Source organism: Raphanus sativus, unplaced genomic scaffold (genome assembly GCF_000801105.2).
Source record: "Raphanus sativus cultivar WK10039 unplaced genomic scaffold, ASM80110v3 Scaffold0322, whole genome shotgun sequence".
In the NCBI taxonomy this organism is placed as follows: Eukaryota; Viridiplantae; Streptophyta; class Magnoliopsida; order Brassicales; family Brassicaceae; genus Raphanus; species Raphanus sativus.
This window is the reverse complement of record NW_026615642.1, coordinates 3,641-25,652: the sequence shown is the minus strand read 5'-3', so window position 1 is coordinate 25,652 and position 22,012 is coordinate 3,641. Positions and strand designations below refer to the sequence as shown.

At 31.2% G+C, this 22,012-nt stretch overlaps 3 protein-coding genes across 3 annotated transcripts; 2 read left to right on the top strand and 1 right to left on the bottom strand.

Moving 5' to 3' along the window:
- Positions 1 to 1,724: 1,724 nt before the first annotated feature.
- Positions 1,725 to 3,661, bottom strand: LOC108821864 (alkane hydroxylase MAH1). Its single transcript, XM_018594852.2, has one exon. It carries the CDS (start codon positions 3,426 to 3,428, stop codon positions 1,878 to 1,880), a length of 1,551 nt encoding a protein of 516 aa, XP_018450354.1. The 5' UTR covers positions 3,429 to 3,661; the 3' UTR covers positions 1,725 to 1,877.
- A 7,055-nt stretch (positions 3,662 to 10,716) lies between these two features.
- On the top strand, positions 10,717 to 16,889 carry LOC130501898 (spermidine sinapoyl-CoA acyltransferase-like). Its single transcript, XM_056996706.1, has 3 exons — positions 10,717 to 11,204; positions 13,698 to 13,943; positions 16,138 to 16,889. The coding sequence occupies exons 1-3, from the start codon at positions 10,749 to 10,751 to the stop codon at positions 16,780 to 16,782; spliced, it is 1,347 nt and encodes a 448-aa protein (XP_056852686.1). The 5' UTR covers positions 10,717 to 10,748; the 3' UTR covers positions 16,783 to 16,889.
- Positions 16,890 to 20,212: 3,323 nt separating this feature from the next.
- On the top strand, positions 20,213 to 21,787 carry LOC108820057 (ASC1-like protein). Its single transcript, XM_056996708.1, has 6 exons — positions 20,213 to 20,359; positions 20,456 to 20,676; positions 20,770 to 20,925; positions 21,030 to 21,215; positions 21,331 to 21,530; positions 21,630 to 21,787. Exons 1-6 carry the CDS (start codon positions 20,228 to 20,230, stop codon positions 21,662 to 21,664), a joined length of 930 nt encoding a protein of 309 aa, XP_056852688.1. The 5' UTR covers positions 20,213 to 20,227; the 3' UTR covers positions 21,665 to 21,787.
- Positions 21,788 to 22,012: the final 225 nt, after the last annotated feature.

The window sequence follows — 22,012 nt, the reverse complement described above, 5'->3', positions numbered from 1 at the left end:
TGTTCAATTCTATTTTGTGTCTTCTATCTCCATTTAATAGAAAAAACCTTCAAACATAGCAAGAACAAGAACAAACCCAAAATCTTCAACTTCCAAGAACACAGATTTGCGGAATAACCCAAAGTTGAGAGCAACATGATTCTGATACCATATAATATTTATAATAATCTGAAAATATAATGAAATATTAGAATGATTAACTGAGATTAAGAAAGGTTAAGAGGTTTTGTAGATTGGGAAAGAGGGAGAATAGAGAATAGAGAAAGAATAAAATTACTCTACTGATATTTGTTAATGGTGTGAGTAGAAGGTATATATAGTTTTATCTTTTTAGGACAACCACAAACGGAGTTACTGTTCACAGAATTACTTCACTTTGCTACATTTCACTGCATTTTATTACACTGCACTTCACAGCATTACACTTCACACATTTCACTGTACATCCGAATTTTTCTTTAATACATATAAATATTAGATATGCGGAAGGCAACTGTAAGTACATCTAAGAATATTTCCAATGGTCAATAGTGGTATCTTAAAAGTAAAGTATTAACAATTTAGTGTGACTTGATTAATAACTAAAAATTCAAATAATAAAACATAAAATTAACCAAATTATGAAGTGCAACCTATTAAAAGAGTGTGCTAATTTTTTTTTGTTGAGGTTCTAAAACAAGAATTCTTTCTTATTCACTTTCCTTCTGTTTTAATTGTTTTACTTTTTTCAATGATTAGATACTATGGTAGAACCTACCATTGAGGTTGTCTTTAGTCTAATGTTTTGTGGTATATGATATTCTATGGTTTTATTACTTTTGAGCCACAATATAATTCATATTTAGAGTTTTATTTTATGTTTGAGTCTTTTCTTTCCAAATATTGGTAAGTTTTGAATCATTGTGGAGATCATGAAACTATTTAAAACCTAAAAGAATAGAAATCTGTAGTTGTGCAGGAAAAACAAATGTCATAGCAAATATTTTGAAGGAGTGTATATCGACACCAACACGAATACATGGACCAACTTTATTTGCAGAATCAAGTTTGATCCTGAAGTTTTTACAAATTACAAGATTTCTCATGGTCAACTTTTATACCTCTATTATCTATTTTACAGCCATTATTTAGATTAAGTTTTTTTTAATTAATTTTAGACATGTTTTTGGAGAGAAGATCACAAAACTCTCTTACAAATTTAATTAGAACTCCAGTATTTCTATTTTTACTTTTTAATGCAATTCATTGAGTTTATCTTTATTTATTCCTTTAATATGTCTTAATAGTTTACTTGTTAAGTTCAGAGTTTCCTAGAATTTTGATGAACTTATAAAATATAGAACTGTTTGGGTGATTATATTGGATCCTTCACTGGATTTTTCTTATTGCTTGCATTTTACACTAGCTAACTAGAAACATGATCAAAAGATAATCTATAACCACAAGAGTGGTTTCGGCTCCTGAGTCAATCATGCATTGAACTAGGTTAATAAATACAACGAGGGTTGGTTCAAATAAATTAGTGGGTTCAGAGAACTTACTGAACATATCAAATTGGATGTTAATACTTGTCTGAAGTAATTGAATTCGCATAGGAGAGTTGGAATTTTAGGATTTAACATCTGATTAGACTCAAGAGCTTGATATTATTAGTTTCCTTTATATATCTACAAAATTGAGAAACAGTGTTTAGTTTTATTTTTGATAATTATATAATTTTTATATCAAAAATTTGTTCTTAATTTTTTGTTTAATTAAAGTAATTTTTTTAAATTATATTAAAATATCAATAAGAAAATAATAAAATTTAAAATATAAACAAAAATTTTATTTTAAAATATAATTTAAAATTTAGTAACAAAAGTATTGCATAACAGTCAGACCAAATTAGATCTCTTAGTGACCATGACTTTAAGGCCTTGTTTCATGTGAAGAATAACAGAAGGAACTGGCTCAATCTTGTGTCCTTCAACGATCTTTATCTCATAGTTTTGTATGATTTTTACAGCCACTGTCTTCATCTGCGTCATAGCCACTTCTTTCCCCAAACAAGTTCTTGGACCGGCATTGAACGATAAGAACTTATAAGATGGCACATGTATCGAGCTTCCAGTTTCCGAAATCCATCTCTCTGGTCTAAAGTCTGATGCATCTTCTCCCCATACTGATTTCATTCTCCCTAGTGAGTACAGACAAAACAAAATCTTCGTACTTGGCTCGACTCTGTGTCCGCTTGGAAGAACGTCGGGTTTTGTAGGAGACTTGTGCTGAAATGGAACCGGTGGATATAGCCTGAGGGATTCACACAAGGCGCCATGTAGATACACCAACTTGTTTAATTCTTGGTGATTAAATGAAGAGAAATGATCAGAATCTTTATTGGTTCTTGGAGATAGTTTTGTGTCGATTTCTTGACGAATCTTGGTCGTTACTTCTTGATTCTTGGTGAGAAGCCAGAAGAACCAAGTGAGAGCAGAGCCTGTGGTGTCTCTGCCTGCTATCATGAAGCTTAAAATCATGTCCCTGAGGAACTTGTCATCACCTGGATTCAACAACTTGAACTTGGTGGTGTCTACATCCATGTAAGACATCAACAAATCTCTAGAAGAAGAGTCGTTGCTAGTAACGCCACGTGTTATTTCGTCTCTCTTCGAAGCTATGCACTTAGAGCAAAGCCGATCCAAAGTCGAGTGAGCAACTTTCATCTTCAACTCATCACCAAACCCAAGCAACCTTTGTATCTTGCAAACAATCTCCGGCTTGATATGTCTGAAAAATATCACTTCCATTGCTTCATCTAAGGCTCTAGCAAACTCGATTTCCGGCATTTCAATCGAGAGACAACCTGGATCAATCCCGGTCGCCAGAATAAACGTAGTGTCGAAGGTGAATCTTTGGAACACATCTTGTAAATCAACGACTAGTTTCTTCTCAGCAAAGTGATCAAGAATCGGGACAAGCCCTTTCTCTAGCTTACTCATGTTTGTTCTTAGTGTAAACCTTTGAAACTCCGGGCGACTCATCATGCTTTGAGCTGACTTCCTCAGATCCATCCATAGGTCGAAATCCGCGTTGAAAATCCCATCTCCCAAAACATCGAACAGCTTCTTGAACTCGGATCCTTTTGGGTAGTTTGTGAAGTTTGAGCTCATGATATGATGAATATTAGCCGGGTCGACAGTGAACAACATGTTGACGCCAACGAAACATGGGCCTTTGAAAAGAAAAGTTAAGTTTGAGGCTTCGAGAAACTCGGTTATGTAGTCGTACACACGAGGGATCTCTACGAGTATGCCCGGGAGCATACCGAGGAATGGCCAGTTTGTGGGAAAGGAACGGTGAGGTTTCTTCATAATCAAGAAATATCCAAAGAAGAAGAAGAAACAAAGGAAAGAAAATGTGATTTCAAGTAAGCTTATCATAGCCATTAGAGAGAAACTGATCGAGTTCAAGGGAGCAACTGAGATTTTCAAGATACACGGGTATTAAAATGTTAGTGCGCCGTTGAGAGTGGGTGATGTGTCTCCGTTGTGTTCGGATCAGAAAATAATATAAAACCTTGTCGTTTGCCATTTTTAATTCCTTACTTTTGTCGTTTGCTATTTTTAATTAACTTTTTTATTCCTCAACTATCGACTATGGAATTAAAATCTCGAAGTGCTAGTTGACTTTACAAAATCAGTCGGACCTCAACTATCGAATATGCAATTCCTCAACTTTTGTCGTTTTCCTGAGATTGAACCTTGCCCCACAAGAAACGAACAAGAAGTGACTAAGAGGAGTCACGCATAAGAAGAATGAAGAAGTGGAAGCAAGAGATTGCTTACCATCCAAGGAAGAGAAGTAAACGCAAAAGCCAACTAAAAACAAGAAGTCCAACGAGAAGTTGAGATACGTGACTTTTGTCGCAGAGAATCAAGTTGAGAAGAAATTAGTTGGCCAAGCTATCAAAGAAGAGTCTAGTGTGGAAATAAAAGCCTAGCTATGAAGAGCTAATGAGAGTTGTTAAGAGTGGTTAGTAGAAGTAAGGGCTAAGTTGTAGTTGCTAAAGTGCATATGCCGTAGTTAATGAAAACTACTATAAGTATGTGTGTAGTGTTGTTGTAAGAAATATATCCAATTCTAATAATTAAGAAAAAGAGTTGGAGAAATAACAATGCAAACATACAAGCTTGATAAACTCATAAAATCTAATTTATTATAAATCACCATATCTGAAAAAGTTTATGTTCTTGTAGACAAAAACGTTCAAAATACCTAAACAACTTTTTCTCTCAAATAGGAGATCAGTTGTAATATTTACATAGATCAAATCTACATGGAGCGTGAAAACAATAAAATATAGAAATCAAGGTTAAGCTAGACAATAATATCAGTAAATAAACCATTAAACAAGGAAATCAGTTGGTTGTAAAGTATATGAGAAAATAGCTAGACTTCTGGTTCCAGGCAATCAGAATTATGAGTTATAGATGTTAAGGGTGTATGGTGAATCGTTTTCGAACTCGAATGCAATAGTAAGATATCCAGCTTTCGCTATGAATCTAATCAGATGACTAAGTTGTATCTTCCAGTTCTCGCATATGAACAAGGAATGAGTGTCGATCGATACTATAGAGTGTCGATCAATACTTTCTTAGGCAAGCATTAATGTTCACTAGATTTATTAAACCAGCTCGTGCATAAGCCTAACAACCTAGCTCAGCAGAATTATTATTATGTAATGAACATACTCTTGTAGTTGTCAATTATCACAAGTTTATGTATCTAGTTACTACTCTAAAACACAAGCAGTTAGATAAATTATGTGAAAGATCCTAATAAATCACTCTAGCAGTTTTATGAATCAATAATCCATCTAAACCTTAATAAACCCTAAATAGACATAATCGTAGAAAACATAATCATACTCTGAATAAGAAATACCAGAGTTCCTATATAAAATCTCTGATTGAGTTCTTGATCTTCTCTCCAAAAGCTACTAAATAAAAAACCCTAAGTAATATGGTGTGGTAAAAATGTGTAAAGGTGGTATGTTGCCTAAACAATGGCAAAACCTATAAATATTAGGTATAAAGTCGGTCAATGGCATCTAGTAATATGTGGAATTTTTGGGTTTCGGTTTTGAATCAAGTCAGACACATCTACTCGCGTGGATGTCGAGCGACACCAATGAAGCGGTGTCGATCGACGCTTAATCTAAATCTCTATCTCTGACTTTTGATTTTTTGAACAGCTACGAATTTTCTCATCCATAATCTCTAAAATGCTCTATAATCTCTGCATTGCTTCAAAATATGTTTCAACCTGAAAAAAATATAAATAGACTCCAAAAATGTATAATAAATTTTAAAAGGACTTATGATATGGCTGAAAACTGTTAAATCAATAGTATATTAGTTTGAGCGCATAATATTTTGGTGTAATAATTAATTGGTTTTTGTTGAATCCTCAGCTGAATTTCATCAGAGATTTTGCTAAATCGGTCATCAGATTTATAAAAAAATCACTTACCTCCGTTTGGATCAGGTTGACTCAATTTGAAAAAAATTCGTTAAGTGTTGATGCATCTATTACATCACCATCTATAATAAAGTTCTACTCCAACTAATAACTGATCTGTCAAAATTTAACTACATTATAATATGATAAACAAGCTTAGAAATATGGTCTTTTCTAGTTTAAAAAAAAGTGTTAAACGAGCATATAAACTAAAACCATGTATCTGAATCCAAATCGACTAAAATAAAAAAATTTGGATTTGCTTGCTTGTTGATTTTTAATATTGAAACTGCAGAATGCGGATATCAAAAAAAAAAAAAACTGTGGATATCAGTTTCGGTCCGGTTATTATTCAATACCAATCAACTACAACCTAAACCGATACACATGTTTATAAAACGAAGAATAATAGCAAAAATAACATAGCATTGTTCGAATTCGGGTTGGAAGGGTGAATGGAAATCAATGTTGCCACTAGACAACTTCGATGAATCTGTATTATCTTTCTATACAACCAGATCAACCCGGAACTGACAAGAACTGACATGAAAACAGACCAAACTATAGCTTGTTTTCATTCAGGTAAAAAATACATTATTCGATAGATTCAGAACCGACCGTTTTTACTGGATGACCGAACCGAATACCCGATGCCCAAGCAATAAACGATAACACAGTTTCCTCTACAACACATTAACCTATCAATAGACAATAATAGCTAGTTCTACTAACATCACATTTATGATAAATATTTTTTTTTGGAACAGATAAGACTACAGTTAATGTACAGAAATTGTAACATATGGAGATCGAACCCAAAACATGGATTTTTAAACCTTTGATGACTACTCCATCAAGAACTTCCACTATTTATTAAATTTATTTATTTATTACTAGGTGAGTTTCTCGTGCTTTATCACGATTTAAATATTTACAAAATAATTAAAATATAATTATTTAATGTGCCTTTTTACTTGTTGATAAATTTTAAATAGTTTTATAATCTCTATGTATGAAAATTAGAATATTTTGTTAAATTATATTATGTTGTTATCTCAGTTAAATATGTGATTTTAAGTATAACAATTCAAATCAGTTTAGTTTTTCCTTTTAGGTATATTGATTTGTATATGTTTTCCAACTGAATAAAAATTTATCTTGGTTTTAAATATATTAAAATCAGATTATTTTTAATTATATTTAATTTTATTTATCCAATTAGTTTGTAAACATATTTTATAATAGTGCATATGATTTAATATATGTTATTTTAAGAGGAAGTTAAAAATAAAGCCTAAGTACTGATGTAATTAGAGTTGCATTAGACAATTTAATTAGTGATATTATTTAATATATACACATATTTAAATATTTATGAAATACCTAAATATAATAACTGGTAAATCTCAAATAAAATTCTTATTTTTGAATTAGATTTTTATTTTAATCTGACATGTAATTTTGGTATAAGAATTCAAACCAATTTGATTATCTATTTTTAAATATATTGAATTTGCTACTATTTCTCTAAAACTGAACTAAATTTTTTAGTTCTACTTAGGCTAAAATGTGAATAAGGTTGTTATTTTCATTTAGCTTGGTTCTTTTCTTACATTTTAAGTATATATAAAATTATGTATAGTTAATATATGTTCATTTAGATTAACAATAGCAGAAGAAATAATATGAAGAAATTAAAAATATTGATCCTCCCACTTTAAAATTAAATGATTAATAATTTTATTTTGAAAATAAAATAGTAAATTTTTTTGACACAGTAAGTAGAAACCTATAAATATTAAAATTAGTAATAATGTATTCATTTATTTGTAATTGATTATATCTAAAAAATCTACAATATTTTAGTTGAGGTAGTTATTTGTTAAAATAATTCTTACTTATCAAATATACATATATTATTTACAAATATACCTATATTATTTACTTTTGAAAAAAAAATAACGTAGGTATAATTTATAAAATGAAAAACCCAAATAGCTTAAAAATATTTATAGATATGTTCCTTTTGTTTTTTTGAAAAAAAAAGTAAAATAGAAATATTGATAATGACAATTACATAAGAATTGTAATTCATTTAGGTTATTAACGTAATTTACCATCATGTAAGTTAACGTGAATTTTATACGTTGGAACTAAATTTTCAAATAATATTATAGAAATTTTATAAAATAAAATTATATTGACAAAAAGAGTATAAAAATAGGGCTTATAAGTGAAATAACAAAAAAATGGAAGTTAGTTTTGTAGAGGTAGAAAAGAAAATAGAAGAGAAAAAGTATGATTTTAGTCAGGGGCGGAGGCAGAAAAAACTTTTATGGGGGCATTGTGTAAATAATTAGCAAAACTGCAGGAAGCATAATAGAAATTGTTTAACTTATGCTTGTAATTTTGAAGATTCACCAGGGGCAACTGCCCACCACTTAGCCTATGTGGCTCTGCCACTGATTTTAGTTAGTCAGTGAATTATGGATATTTTATTGGCTGTCTCACCTAGCTTCCCTAAAAAATATTATCCATACGTACAAGACAACGTCGGGCAACACTTCACCATTATATAGTAGATGACAGTTGTTAAAAGGTTTGAGGTTAACGTGGCCAGTTTTCTGTAACAATAATTAACGGGAAGAGTTATTATTAAAATGTCCCACGTCAACGTTGCCAACGATTTTATCATAAGAAAACATGTGAACTAACATCTTAATGAATGATTATGTACTCACTAACTTTGTAATGACCTATTAACCTCGCTCAGTAACTAAAGCCTATCTCCATTAAAAATTTTATCTTTTTCTATTCAAAAATGAAAGAGGAGCCATCAAATCTACAGAAAAAGAGAATAAAACACTGCAGATACGTTTTGGGAGAACAGGAAAACTAATTACCAAAACAATGAATTTCGAATCCAAACTGTTAGGGTAAGCTCTCAACTCATAGATCTATCAATAGCACGAAATAGGTCATCATTTAGAATTTTTGTTTAAGAGTAATAGTTGTTTCTTCGATACTATCTCTGCTATCTATGAGCAGTCAACTTCAAGAGTGATTTCCCGTCGATCTAGAAATCACCAGAAGGTGACCTAGGTATCACTGGAAAGATCTCGGAGTTAGCTTTTCGTATCATCTTTATGATTGACAAACCGAGGTACGTTAGAAAGTGATGGCCGTGTTTTAGTTAGGAAACGATAATTGTATTTTGGGAAAGTTTTTTATTTAAAAACTTTCCATATTCAGAAGTTTATGTTTTAAGATAATAACTCCTAGCAATACTTAGGTTCATTCCAGTTTCAAAAAAAAAAAAATACTTAGGTTCATTCCTAGGGTGAACTTTCAAAATTCACCTCATCCTTAACAACTAATCAAATCGCCATGTAGGTTAATGAATAAAAATAATTAAATACATTTTTAAAAGCCAAAAATCTTTTTAAAAATAAAATAATGTCGATTTAAAAAACGTTAATACGACAAACTAAACTCTAAATCCAAACTGTTACCCTAAAGCCAAACCATATATCCTAAACCCTAAATCCTAGACTCTATACCCTAAATTAAAACTTATATCCTAAACCCAGACACTAAATCCTAACTCTATACCCTAAAATCAAATCCTAAACCCTAAAATCAAATCTCTAAACCCTAAATCTAAATCCTATACCCTAAACTCTATACTCTAAACCCAAACCTATACTCCGAACCCAAAATTTAGGATATAGAATTTGGGTTTAAAATATAGGATTTGGGTTTAGAGTATAGAGTTTAGGGTATAGGGTTTGGATTTAGGGTTTAGAGATTTGTTTTAGAGTATAGGGTTCGATTTTAGGGAAGGTATAGGGTTTGGGTTTAGTGTATGGGTTTAGTGTATATGTTTTTATTTTAAGGTATAGGTTTTTATTTTAGGGTATAAAGTTTAGGGTATAGGGTTTGGGTTTAGGGTGACGTTTTGGATTTAAATTTTAATTTGCGGTATTAACGTCCTTAAAATTGACATTTTAAAAAGGTTTTTTGATTTTTAAATATGTATTTAATAATTTTTATTCATTAATCTACATAGCAATTTGATTGGCTGTTAAGGGTGAGGTGAATTTATAAATTCACCTCAGAGGTGAACCTAAGTATTGTTCTTAAGATAATTTATGAATTGTTTCATTTAAAGAAGTTCCCATTTAAGATTAATGAAAGTTTTCATTTTGTAAACTTGGTTTTAGGAATCCGAAATCCAAACCTTTAGTTGTTGTGTTGCAGTTGCCACTATTTTAAAGTATGAGAGTGTCGGGACATAAAACCAGCAATTCAAGAGACTTTAGATCAAATGGAAATGTTCAAGAGTCGGCTAAACTAAGCCCATGAGTACTGTAAATAAAATTATCTAGATAAATGCATGGGAGACTTGGAGTTTGAGATGGGTCAGTGTACCTGAAAACGAGGAAACTGTAGAGAGGAGTAAGACTCAAAAGGTGAAGAAGCTTAAGACTAAGTACATGGGACTGCCCTTATACTTAATGGATTGGGGTTGTGGCTTATCATTTGGAGTTACTATCAGAATTGTCACATTTCCATTATATGTTTGACGTGTCAGTCCTGATAAAATGTCAAAGAGAATGAGCTCATTTTGTTGCAGCTGACAAATGACCTCAATAAGAATTTGTATTGCACCTAATCAACCAGTACAAGTTTTAACACTGACAAATAATGAATTTCAAGGAGCAGTGACAAAAAATAATAGAGACTTTTGGAGCCCTCCGGAATGCCACCGGAGCAGCCACTGATATTCACCATGACGAAGGAGCCATCACATCTACCAAAAAGAGAGAATAAGGTATAACATACATGTTTTGGAGAATCTGAAAACAGATTATCAATCCAATGAATTTCAAAACCATACTTTCAGGATAAGTTGAGCCGATTTCATAGACCGAGTTCTTTATTCAACGGGCCTTTTGGAGGGCAATCTATCTTCAACACGAAATAGTACATAGCAGATAACAGTTATTAAAATGTTGAGGTTAGGCAAAGAGTTATTACAATGTTCGGCGCCATCTTGCCAACCATTTTATTTTATCGCAATAAAACAAATGTGAACTGAAAACAAAAACTGTAACATGTGAATTAACTTCTTATGAAATGATTTTCTATTTGACTAGTCTATAAATTCAGATTCCCTTCTCTATAAAAGACGAAAGGGTTCTTAGAGTTTTATTCGTCAAACAACTAGAAATAAGAAAAAAACCATGCCGACTCAAAAAAGCTCATCGATCCATTTAATGGTTGAGAAAAAACTCACCGAAATAGTGAAACCCCCAAAACACATACCTTCACATACTCTTTCCCTTTCAACACTTGACAATGCTCCTTACAACGAAGTTATGTACAAGATGTGTTACGTTTTCAAAGCCAGGAACGTCGGTTATGATGATAACCAGCCGAATTATTTGGTTAGGGAGGCTTTGTCTGTTCTTCTTGGCTACTACTACCCACTTTCAGGGACTTTGAAGCGGAGGGACACTGATCGGAAGCTTCAGTTGAGCTGTGGCAGCGACGAAGACGGTGTGGAGTTCACGGTGGCTACTGCTAACGTAAAGCTTTCTTCTTTGAAGTATCTAGAGAACATTGACTCAGATTTGGCCTTGAAGTTCTTGCCAGAGGTTCAAGTAGATAAGGATGGTTATCCACCTTTTGCGTTGCAGGTACATAAGCGATATGTTTCATATAGGGACGCGACCATTGCATGCATGAAAATAGCTAGAACTAAAAACTTATCTTGCGTAAATTTGAAGTTTAATTAAGAAACTAGGTGATTCTCTTGTGTTCATGCACCAATAAAATATTGACAAAATAAATAAATTAGAATAATTAATATATTATTTTATTTTAAAATATTTTGTATTTATATATAAATATCATTTCAAATAATACTATTTTAATTAGACAAGATTTTCTGTACATATTCCTTGATAGGTTTGATTATCGTTTGAGTATATTAGGTTACATCTATTTCTTCAAACTGAACCAATTTTTGTTCTAAATTTGTTAGATTTTTGATTAAATTTGTTCATTTCATTTAGTTTAGTTTTTAGTTTTTTTAGATTAACAAATATATTTTAGGAAAATCACGCATGATTTGATACATGTATTTTGAGAAATAAATAGCAAAAATAAATTAAATTTTGATCAATTAATATTCTGATAAAATGAACATAACAGTATTTTTTTCGAAAGCTCATGTTATTATAAAAATTACAAAATAGCTCATTTATAATCATTGGCTAATATTTATTGATTTATACGCTTTGAGTCATTAAATATCTTATATCTTATATGTATAAAAATTAACAGAATAATTTATAGATAATAATATGTTGCTATTTTAAGTTGACTTTGATTTTGAGTATAGGAATTTGGATTGGTCTGGTTAATCATTAATTGGGTATAAATAATTACATCACTCATCCAAATTGAAACTATAATTAGTTTTGGTTCTATTTAGAATAAAATTGGGTCAGTTTTACACATTGAGTTTAGTTCTGTTTTTCATCTTAAGCACATTTTTGGAAAGTTATATATAATTTGATGTATGTTGCCTTGAAAAACAAAATAAGAAAAATAAAAATGATATTTGGTAGAAATCTTATAAATAAATAAAACTGGTAAAACTTTATAGTCTCCAGCACAAATATGAATTTTTATAGAATAATTAAATCATATTAGTTGATTTATATTCATTTTTAGTTTCAAAAAATCTTAGTAATTTATATATTATACTTATAGTATATAAATTTAAAAATACTTTGAATAATCCATCAAATAAGAATTATATTAAGAATTGGCTGAGTTATTTTTATTATGTTTTTATCAGGTTGTAGAAATTCTTCTGAATTGAATCCAATTGTTTTTGGTTATAATATAGATATACTTTGACTAAGTTTACTAATTCTTATATTTTGAGTTATTTTGCATAATTTTATATATGTTCTTTTGGGATAATAAGGAAAAAAGATGAAGTGTTATGAGTTCAGGTTGAGTGATTAAACCAAACATATAATCTACTATATTTTGTAACATTTTTTTTGTTATTTAGGCGCTTTTGTAAAAAATATATAAAAATTAAATTAAAATAGTAAAAAGAAAGTTAAGAATAATTTTAAAATTAGATGTTTTATATGTGCATACGGGCATAATAATTATATAAATATTTATAAATAGATGCATTATCATTCAAAAACCATTAGAATAAGTTATTTACCATTAGAATATGTTATTGTTCATATGTCAATATATTTAATAATAAATTAACAGCAAATTATTTATGTATAACAAAGTTTTTCATCACAACAGAATTATTATTATTATGTTAAATAAATTTGAAAATACTCATGTTTAGAGAAATTATATATAAAGTTTGTATAGGGATTTCTTTTTCTTTTTAAAATATTTTAGGTTTGATGATGTAAAATTATTTTCGATAATGCAATGTAAGTTAATTTTAGATAATGATAATATTATATAATAAAAATTCCTTTTATGTATGGTTAAAAATAATTATTTCATTAGTGGTAGTAAAGATTTTAGGTGCTCTAAATTTTAACGTGAGAATTCAAAGACAAAGAAATATTTAGCAAATAACAGTATATAATAAAATGTTGATATTATTAGTTTATTAGAATATATTCCCTTTGTTCCATGAAGATAGTAGTTTTGAGATTTTTATTTGTTTCACAGAGATAGTACTAGTTTTGTATTTTCAATGTACTTTTTTTTCTTTTATACTATTTTGCTCATATTAATTTAAGACACTTATTACATATGATAATAAAAATTGTAAACGGTGCATTAAATTAAGAATTTTTAAACTTGAAATCTGAATAAAAAAATATTAAAAAGATAAAATAAATAGAAATTTTAATAATGACATTAGATATAATATTTTTTTAAAAAAATTTATTGACTTTTGTAAGTAATCGTTGTTTGAACTAACTTGAGATCGAGACTTATGAAACTGACTAGATTGATTTTTTTGTAAATATTAGTAGAAGTAAATAAAATCTGTTAGTGAAACAGTAAATTACATAGTGAAACCCTTTAGTGGAAAAATGTAAGGTCGTCCCTAATACGGTAATACCATAATACTTCTCTTCTTGACTGGCTTAATTTACAAAGTGAAATACCAATGACGATGACAGGTGACCAACTTTGAATGTGGAGGATTTATCTTAGGGGTTGCTCTGCCGCATTCAATGTGCGATGGATATGGAGAGGGACATATCATGTGCGCCTTGACAGAGTTGGCCGGCGGGAAGAATATGCCTACGGTGACACCGGTTTGGGAAAGAGAGAGACTCGTGGGAAGGCCTATAGAAAACGATCAAGTTCCCTTCGTTCCCGAAGGTGACACGGCTAGTTCACCCTACTTACCGACTGATGATTGGGTATGTGTACAATACAAAGATCACTAGTTTTAAAGTTTTCATTAGACTTGGTAATGCTGAGGAAAAAGAAACTGGAGATCCCTAAAGAATCTAAAAGTATTATAAATAATCTTTTCTTTAGGAATGTTTTAATAAAGCTTAGTTTTTTTTTTGGACAACTAATAAAGCTTTGTTTACAATATTTCCTGCATATGATTTTCGGACCCTTTCATTAGAGTTTATGAACCCTCGGATAAAAACAAGAAAAAACAGTATTTTAACTTTATTTTTAAAAAACATTATTTTAAGTTGTAACATATTTGGATATTAGCTAACGACAGGTTTTCTCGGCCTGCAAGTTTCGGCTAGGAATATATTCTCCTTGCATGTGGAATTATCCTTCTGACTATTATTTTCGCTTCTTCTCTAAATTTACAATATATTTCTTTCAAAAAGTTTACCATTCATAAAAAGACAAATACTTTTATCTGAAGTTTTTAAATTAATTCTTTTTTTCAATTTTTTTCTTTTTCCTTCAAATATTCAATGAGATATCTTCAACTGAAATGCTCTAACCATTTAAAAAAAATGGTATCATAATTTAGATCTATTAGAAAACTTAGTGAATAGACCTCTCACAACTACTTTCACCTAAAAATATTGCAGCATCTCCAATGATTAGTTTCATTCATAAGAAAAAGTTAACTCTTTCAAAAAAATCAGATAGCATGTTTTTCAGTAGTTTACTTCATTTTCTCTTTTATATATTTCAAATATATTATATGACAATTTTAAAAGTAATTATAATAACACATTGTACTTTCTCAAGTTTACTAAATTTATCTAAATATTTATCCAACATGATTACTATTTATTATAAATTAAATGTCATCATATATAATACGATCATTACACATAACAGAATAAATAAATAAAGAACAATACATTTTATGAAAAGACCAAATTTATATATTTATCCTATAATGACTATTTAAGTGTTCTCAAGTGAGAAATGAGCTTATTTTATCTTAACGTTTTCTAATCGAACCTAGAATAATCCGAAAAGAATATTTTCATGTTCTTTACTTTTTTCATCTGATAGATGAAAAAATAATATAAATTTTGAAATTAATTAGGTTACATCACATTTATTATATATTTAGATAAAAATAAAATCATGTTAAAGCTAAGGATTAGTTTTATAATTCAAAAGTTTATATTCAAAATTGAAGAAATATTGTTCAGTTTTCAAATTTGAAGAAATGAATAAAAAATGAAGTACCATGGGAACAAACTTTTCTTCAATAAAAAGAAGAAAGAAACAAAAATGAAAATAATTCATTAATTTACGCACTATACAAAAATACTTCTTGCATGAATTTTAAATTAAACTTTGCTAAAAATGAAACAAAACTTGTTAAAAAGATCAGATCCATTGCGTGAAACATTTATTTTTATTTTTTGGTTAGATACTCAAAATTAAAAAAAAAATCAATAGTGATTTTCTCTGTCCCAAACTTTGCAAAATATACATACATATATCTATATATATATATGTATACATAAATTATTTTTCACAACATATATCTATTCTATTAATTCAGCAGCACAACCAATTGATAAAAAGTTGTGTCCAATTTAAAAATATAACTGGATTTAAAATATAACTGCATAATATATATAACTGCATCTATGAAAAACATAACCAACTTCCATAACCATTAAAAAATTATTTTATGGGTTTGTACATGGCAACAAACAACAAATATCAAAGTTAAATTTTCAAAAAAAATATAAATTTATACCCGCCCTTTAAAGTTAAAAGGGTGGGTCATAATCTAGTTTATTCTTTTAAAATAGGATAATATCCAATTGATAAATGTTTGGTCCAATAATTTATTTCATTTATTTAAAGGACTATTATATAAAATTAAATTAATACTAAATACAAATATTATTAAAAAAACTTAAATATAAAAATTGTTTGAAATTTTTTTCTTAACAAAAATATACCCGCCATTTGAAAGAGTGGATCATAATCTAGTAATAAAATTAAAATTTTATGATGAATGAAAGCTCAAAACAATGTTTTCTCTAGGAAAACAAATCATTTTTAAAACAACTAAAAGAAAAAGTTCGGGTAACTTATTTATTCTTATTTTATAATCTAAAATTAATATTTCTTACTTTACTTATTTTCTATATGTGTAATCAGGTAACTGAAAAAATAAGTATCAGAGCTGAGAGCATAAGAAGACTGAAAGAAGCTACACTGAAAGAGTATGATTTCTCTAATGAGGCACTCACTACTTTCGAAGTTATAGGAGCTTATTTGTGGAAGTCAAGAGTTAAAGCTCTGAGTTTGGATCGAGATGGAGTCACATCTTTGGGTTTAGCTGTAGGAATCCGAAACGCAGTGAATCCACCTTTACCAGACGGATACTACGGTAATGCATACATAGACATTTATGTATCATTAACCGTTAAAGAAGTGGAAGAGTTAACCATCTCTGACATCGTGAAACTCTTAAAACAAGCAAAAAGAAAGGCTCACGATAAAGATTATCTCCAAGAAGAGCTTACCAACACTAAAAGTATCATCAGTATGAATTTAACGATCAAAGGAAGATTTTGTTTGACGGACTGGAGGAACATTGGGATTTTTGGATCGATGAATTTCGGGTGGGGTGAGCCGGTGAATATTGTCCCGGTGGTCCCACCAGAGATAGCTAGAATTCTTAGTATAGTCATGCCAGCGTCGAGGTTAGAACCTTCTATGGTCGGAGGGGTTCAAGTCATGATTACGTTGCCAAGAGCTGCAATGGTTAAGTTTAAAGAAGAGATGAATTCTGTAAACTGAAACTTCTTTCTTTTTCGATATGGGAATCTTAATAAATTAATATCAATAAGTAATAATGATACACAAAAAGTGATAACCATTTACAAAAAGTGATAATGCATTCAAATAATTTCTTGGTGAGAACATCTAGTTGATTCCATCTTCAGAAATCTGGTCATAATCACTCATCAAAACAAAATAAATACAACCATGCCAACTTCTTCCATTTGCAGTTTTCATTGAGGCCTCTCCAGGGTCTTTCTTATCAGCCTGAGAGAAACACAAGAATTGTTTTGGTCAACCATTGTTTTGTGTTTCATGATGAGGTTAATTTCCTTTATACTTTATTTGGATCTCTTTTTAGGCTATTTGCTATATATTGACTTTTTGACTCTTAATTATGAAAGTAAGTCGGTGTCCTGAACAGACTGCCACTTATAAGCTGTTCTCAGTGAGTTTTGAATCTTTGAATTAGTCGAGCAATAGATGGATCTTAGAAGAATTCCACATTAAAATTTTGTGTGGACGATTATAATGAAGGGATGACTTCTTTAGTCCCCCTCAACTATACATACCCACACTAAATCGTCCTACACTAGTACTTATTGATATTAATTTGTAATTGACAAGCTATATCAACATGTTAATGGTTCAAATCATTTGAAAATATTCTGGGTTTATGTTTCAACATCAATTAAAAGAGAAGATCATATAGTTTCACTATGCATTACTTATATCCTAAATATAAAAGAGCTTAAGACAAGTAACCTTGTTGATTTCTGAGAGTGATCTAAGACCAAGACCTCCTTCATCCTTTGGTTTATATATCTCCCCCCAAACCAGTTTTGATTTCCGTGGATTCAATTAAGTCGCATCCTGACCACAGAAACGATGAACTAGAGTTTATCAAGCTTCGGAAGGCGATAAGCAGATAACCAAAAGCTTGATAAACTCTAGAGAACTGAGCCAATAAGTTCTAGTTTCCCTGCGAAAGAGAGATATCTGTTAGTCCATGTTCCTATTCTCTTTCTTATTGATTCATCAGAGTAGAGATGTCAATTGGGCGGGCCGGGCGGGTTTGGGCGTGTCCGAATGGGCTTTATTTTTTTGCTGGACATTTTTGGTCGAAGCCCAAATAGAACCATGTCCAAATGAGACCATAACCAAATAAGACCATGATTTGTTGGGCTGTCCATGGGACCCATACGCCCATTTAATGTAAACAACATAATTTCAGTTTTTCGTTTTTTTTGCGGAAAATTGCGTTTTTCAATTTTTGCGGGAAATTACGTTTTTTGGTTTTGGCAGGAAATTGTGTGTGTTTCCCGTTTTTATGGGAAATTGTGTTTTCCGTTTCTTTTGGGAAATTGCATTTTCCGATTTTAGCGAGAAATTGCGTTTTCCAATTTTAGCGAGAAATTATGCTTTTCCGGTTTTGTGGAAAATTGTGTTTTTTCGGTTTTGACGAGAAATTGCGTTTTCGGTTTTGGCGGAAAATTGGATTTTTCGGTTTTGGCATAAATTACATTTTTCGGTTTTAGCGGGAAATTACATTTTTCGGTTTTGGCAGGAAACTATATTTCTCCGGTTTTGACGGAAAATTATGTTTTTCGATTTTAGCGGGAAATTGTGTTTTTCCAAAATAAAAATCACACATAAACATGTAGAAATCAAACATTTAGGTTTTAGGAAGGAAAATGTCGAAAAAAATATTGTGTTTTTCCAATTTGCTAAACCTAGGTATTTTAAATTTTTGGGCCGCCTATTGTCCAATTGATTAAACTCAATATTGTCCATGATATAATTGGGTTCGTCCATATGGACAAAAATTTAGTTACAGATCAAAATGGGCTTGTCCATTTCAGACCATATCAATTTGTACACGGGCCGCCCATTTATAGTTCGCCCATTTGACATCTCTACATCAGAGGCTGGTAGTCAATTACTCCCATGCATTTAGTATCTAGAGGCAAGCCTAGATAGCAAACAGGAAGTTCCCCGAAGTAAACTGGAACCGGCTTGTAATCTTTAGATGAACCTCCTCTGTAACTCCTGCTAGAAATATTGTCGTCTTTTCCATACTGATTCTGTGACCAGAAGCCTTGGCAAAGTAATCAAACACAGCAACAATGCCTTCTACTGATCGTGTTTTTCCATCAGATCATCAGCAAAACTCAAGTGAGTTAATCCCAAGTTCTTGCAGCGAGGAATGTACCCAAAACATTGAACACTTGCTGCTTTGTCCAGTAGTTTTGATAGAACATCCATCAAAATAAAAAATAGGTATGGTAATAGTGAACAACCTTGGCGAAGACCTCTTTTTCTTTAGAAATATCTTGTTAATTCTTCATTCATTTGAACAGAAAAAACGCAGTAGAAATGCAGAGTGAGATCTAATGAATAAACTGTGGTGGGAAATTCATAGCCGTGAGGGCGTTCAGCAAAAAACTCCATTGGACAGAGTCGAAAGCCTTCCAAATATCTATCTTGATGGCACACCTAGATGGAATGTCATCTTTATGGTAGTCTTTTATGATATCTGCTGCAAGAAGGAGTTTTTCTAACAAGAGCATCTCACTGACGAAAGCAGATTGATTTGCAGCAATAAATTTGGGAAGGATCAGTTTCGTTCTGTTAGCGATGAGCTTTGAAATCATTTTATAAAGCAAATTACAACATGATATCGGCATGTAGTCCTTCATCTCAATTGCTTAAGTTTTTTCTGGGATCAAAGCTAATATCGTTAAATTAATACCTTTTGGAAGAAATCCTTTAACAAAGAAAGCTTACACTGCGATTATGAACTCTTTCCCAATAATCTCCCAAACAGATTTATAGAATTCAGAATTAAAACCTCAGGCCCGCGGATTGATATCCAGGTCCGGCTCATATCACAAAACAATTTTATTCAAACCTCTGAAATTATTATGGTTAACATGTAAAATAAATATTGTGGAATTATTATATTACATTACATACAATTAATGAAGTAGTTATCTTACGAACCTTTTTAGGAAAAAGAAAAAAGTTAAGAAAAAAAACAATAAAACCGGTGTCCGTCCAACGGTTTGCTTTGGTTCGTGATGGTTTCAACAAGGTTGGACCCCGGTTAACTCTTCTTTTCCGATGTCTTCTCTTGCAAGATACTCTTTTTCTTTCTCCTATAGGGTTGACTTCGACGAAAACGAAGAACAAGAAGTGAAACACACCGAATAATGTTACGCGGGCGACGCTCAAATTAATTTTTGATCTTGTGCAAAGTTTAACCTTTTCTCAAACTAGCTATTATTTGTACAGTTTGCCAACAAAAGTCCTAATTAGCTATATGTATATTAATTAACATATCAGGACCTCAAGTAAAGAAAATTGCAAAATAAAAAATGGACCCTGTGCATAAGCACTGTGAGCACATGCTCAAAGCCGGTCCTTGCGCCAAACACTTCATTTCTCGTAGGATCTTGAATAGATGGATCTCAAAATCTTGAACTGGGATTGGGATCAAGAATCTTACCCATCTTCTTCTGATTTATGGGTCCTCATCTTCTTTGCTCCCTCCTTCCTTTTTCTTCGTTTTATACTCGACAGATCCATATTCGAGGTAAGAACCCCCTACTCTTAGTTTGCCTTTATCTCTTAGTATTCATCATGACTTGGGAAGCAAGTCATCTCTAAGAGATTCATAATGACATTATAGAGATTTGCCAGAAGAGTGGTGTTTCCTAGAGGAAAATGTGTTGATTCAAACGATAGAAGAAAGAAGATAGTTAAATTCAAAGAATCAGCTTGGAAATGTCTCTGCTCTATCTCTACCGGAGCACTTGCTCTCTACATCACTCATAAGGAGACATGGTTTAAAGACACAAGATGCTTCTGGTTAGGACCAGCAGACCAGATGTGGCCTGACCAAAAGATAAAGTAGGATTCATGAATAAGCTTGACTTAATGTGTTACGTCAGACGCAATAAATTAAAGCCTAATTTCTTGTGAGTGGTATATTACCCTGAGCAGGTTGAAAATGAAGGGATTGTACACGTTTGTCGGTGGCTTGAATTTGTATTCTTTATTTGCTTTGTTCTCTTGGGAAACAAGACGATCTGATTTCAAAGTCATGATAGTTCATCACATAGTAACTTCATTGCTCATCATCTTGTCTTACGTTTTCAGGTACTCCTAATGTTTAAAAGATATAGTAAGGACTTTTAGATTTTCTGATCTTTCTCGAGACTTTTGAACTCATGAATTTCCTCTTTTTATACTTTCTACACTAGATTTTCTCGTGTAGGTTCTGTAATATTGGCTCTTCTCGAGATCACCGACGTGTTTGCAGAGATAGGCAAGATGTGCAAATACAGCGGCCTAGAATCCATGGCTACTGTCTCGTTCATCCTATTTTTCCTGTTGTGGACAGCTCTGCGACTCATCTATTACCCTTTATGGATCCTCTGGGGCACCAGGTTTATACCATTCACCTTAAACTCCATGACGATCATTTTATATATTGCAACTTAATTGGACCTTTATGTTTTTTCTTTTTGGTTCCTCTCCACGTATGATATTTGCACTATGCAGTTATGAATCTATAAACGTGAAACTAGAGTGGGACGAGAAGCATTCGGTGAAAACTGGACTGCCTTCTACAATGTACTACGTTTTCAACACATTTCTATGGTGCTTACAGTTTCTTCACATCTACTGGTGGGTCTTGATATGTCGTATGTTCATCATCCAAATCCGGTCCAAAGACAAAATCGCTAGAGACGTCCGTTCTGGTGAGATTTATATATATCTAAACCAACAAGTACTTTATAATGTTCTAAATAATCTATTCAGTTTTTTTTGTCTTAGCCTTTTCAATATATTCTTTGCAGACTCTGAAGATGAAGATGATGAACACCAAGATTGATTTTCTTAACTTGTCGATCGTTTTGCGAATACCCCCGTAACCATATCTGTTTTAGCTCAAATGGCAGCTCTTCTCTCTTGTATTGCTTTCTCAACTATATGATCTAAAAATCATATCTTTGTATTTCTTTTTATCTGCATTTTAATTCAAAGCTTTTTTTTAAAAAAAAATATGTTTTAAATTTTTGTGCGTGACAATGAAAAAAAACTAAGAAGAAAACACATAAAATGATATGTTGAGAAATAATAAAGCTTGTGTACGTAAACGTAACCTAAGATAAGCCTAAATTTGGAACATATCCAGACAAATGGAGAATAAATTAAAAACATGTAAATTGAAAAGTAAACC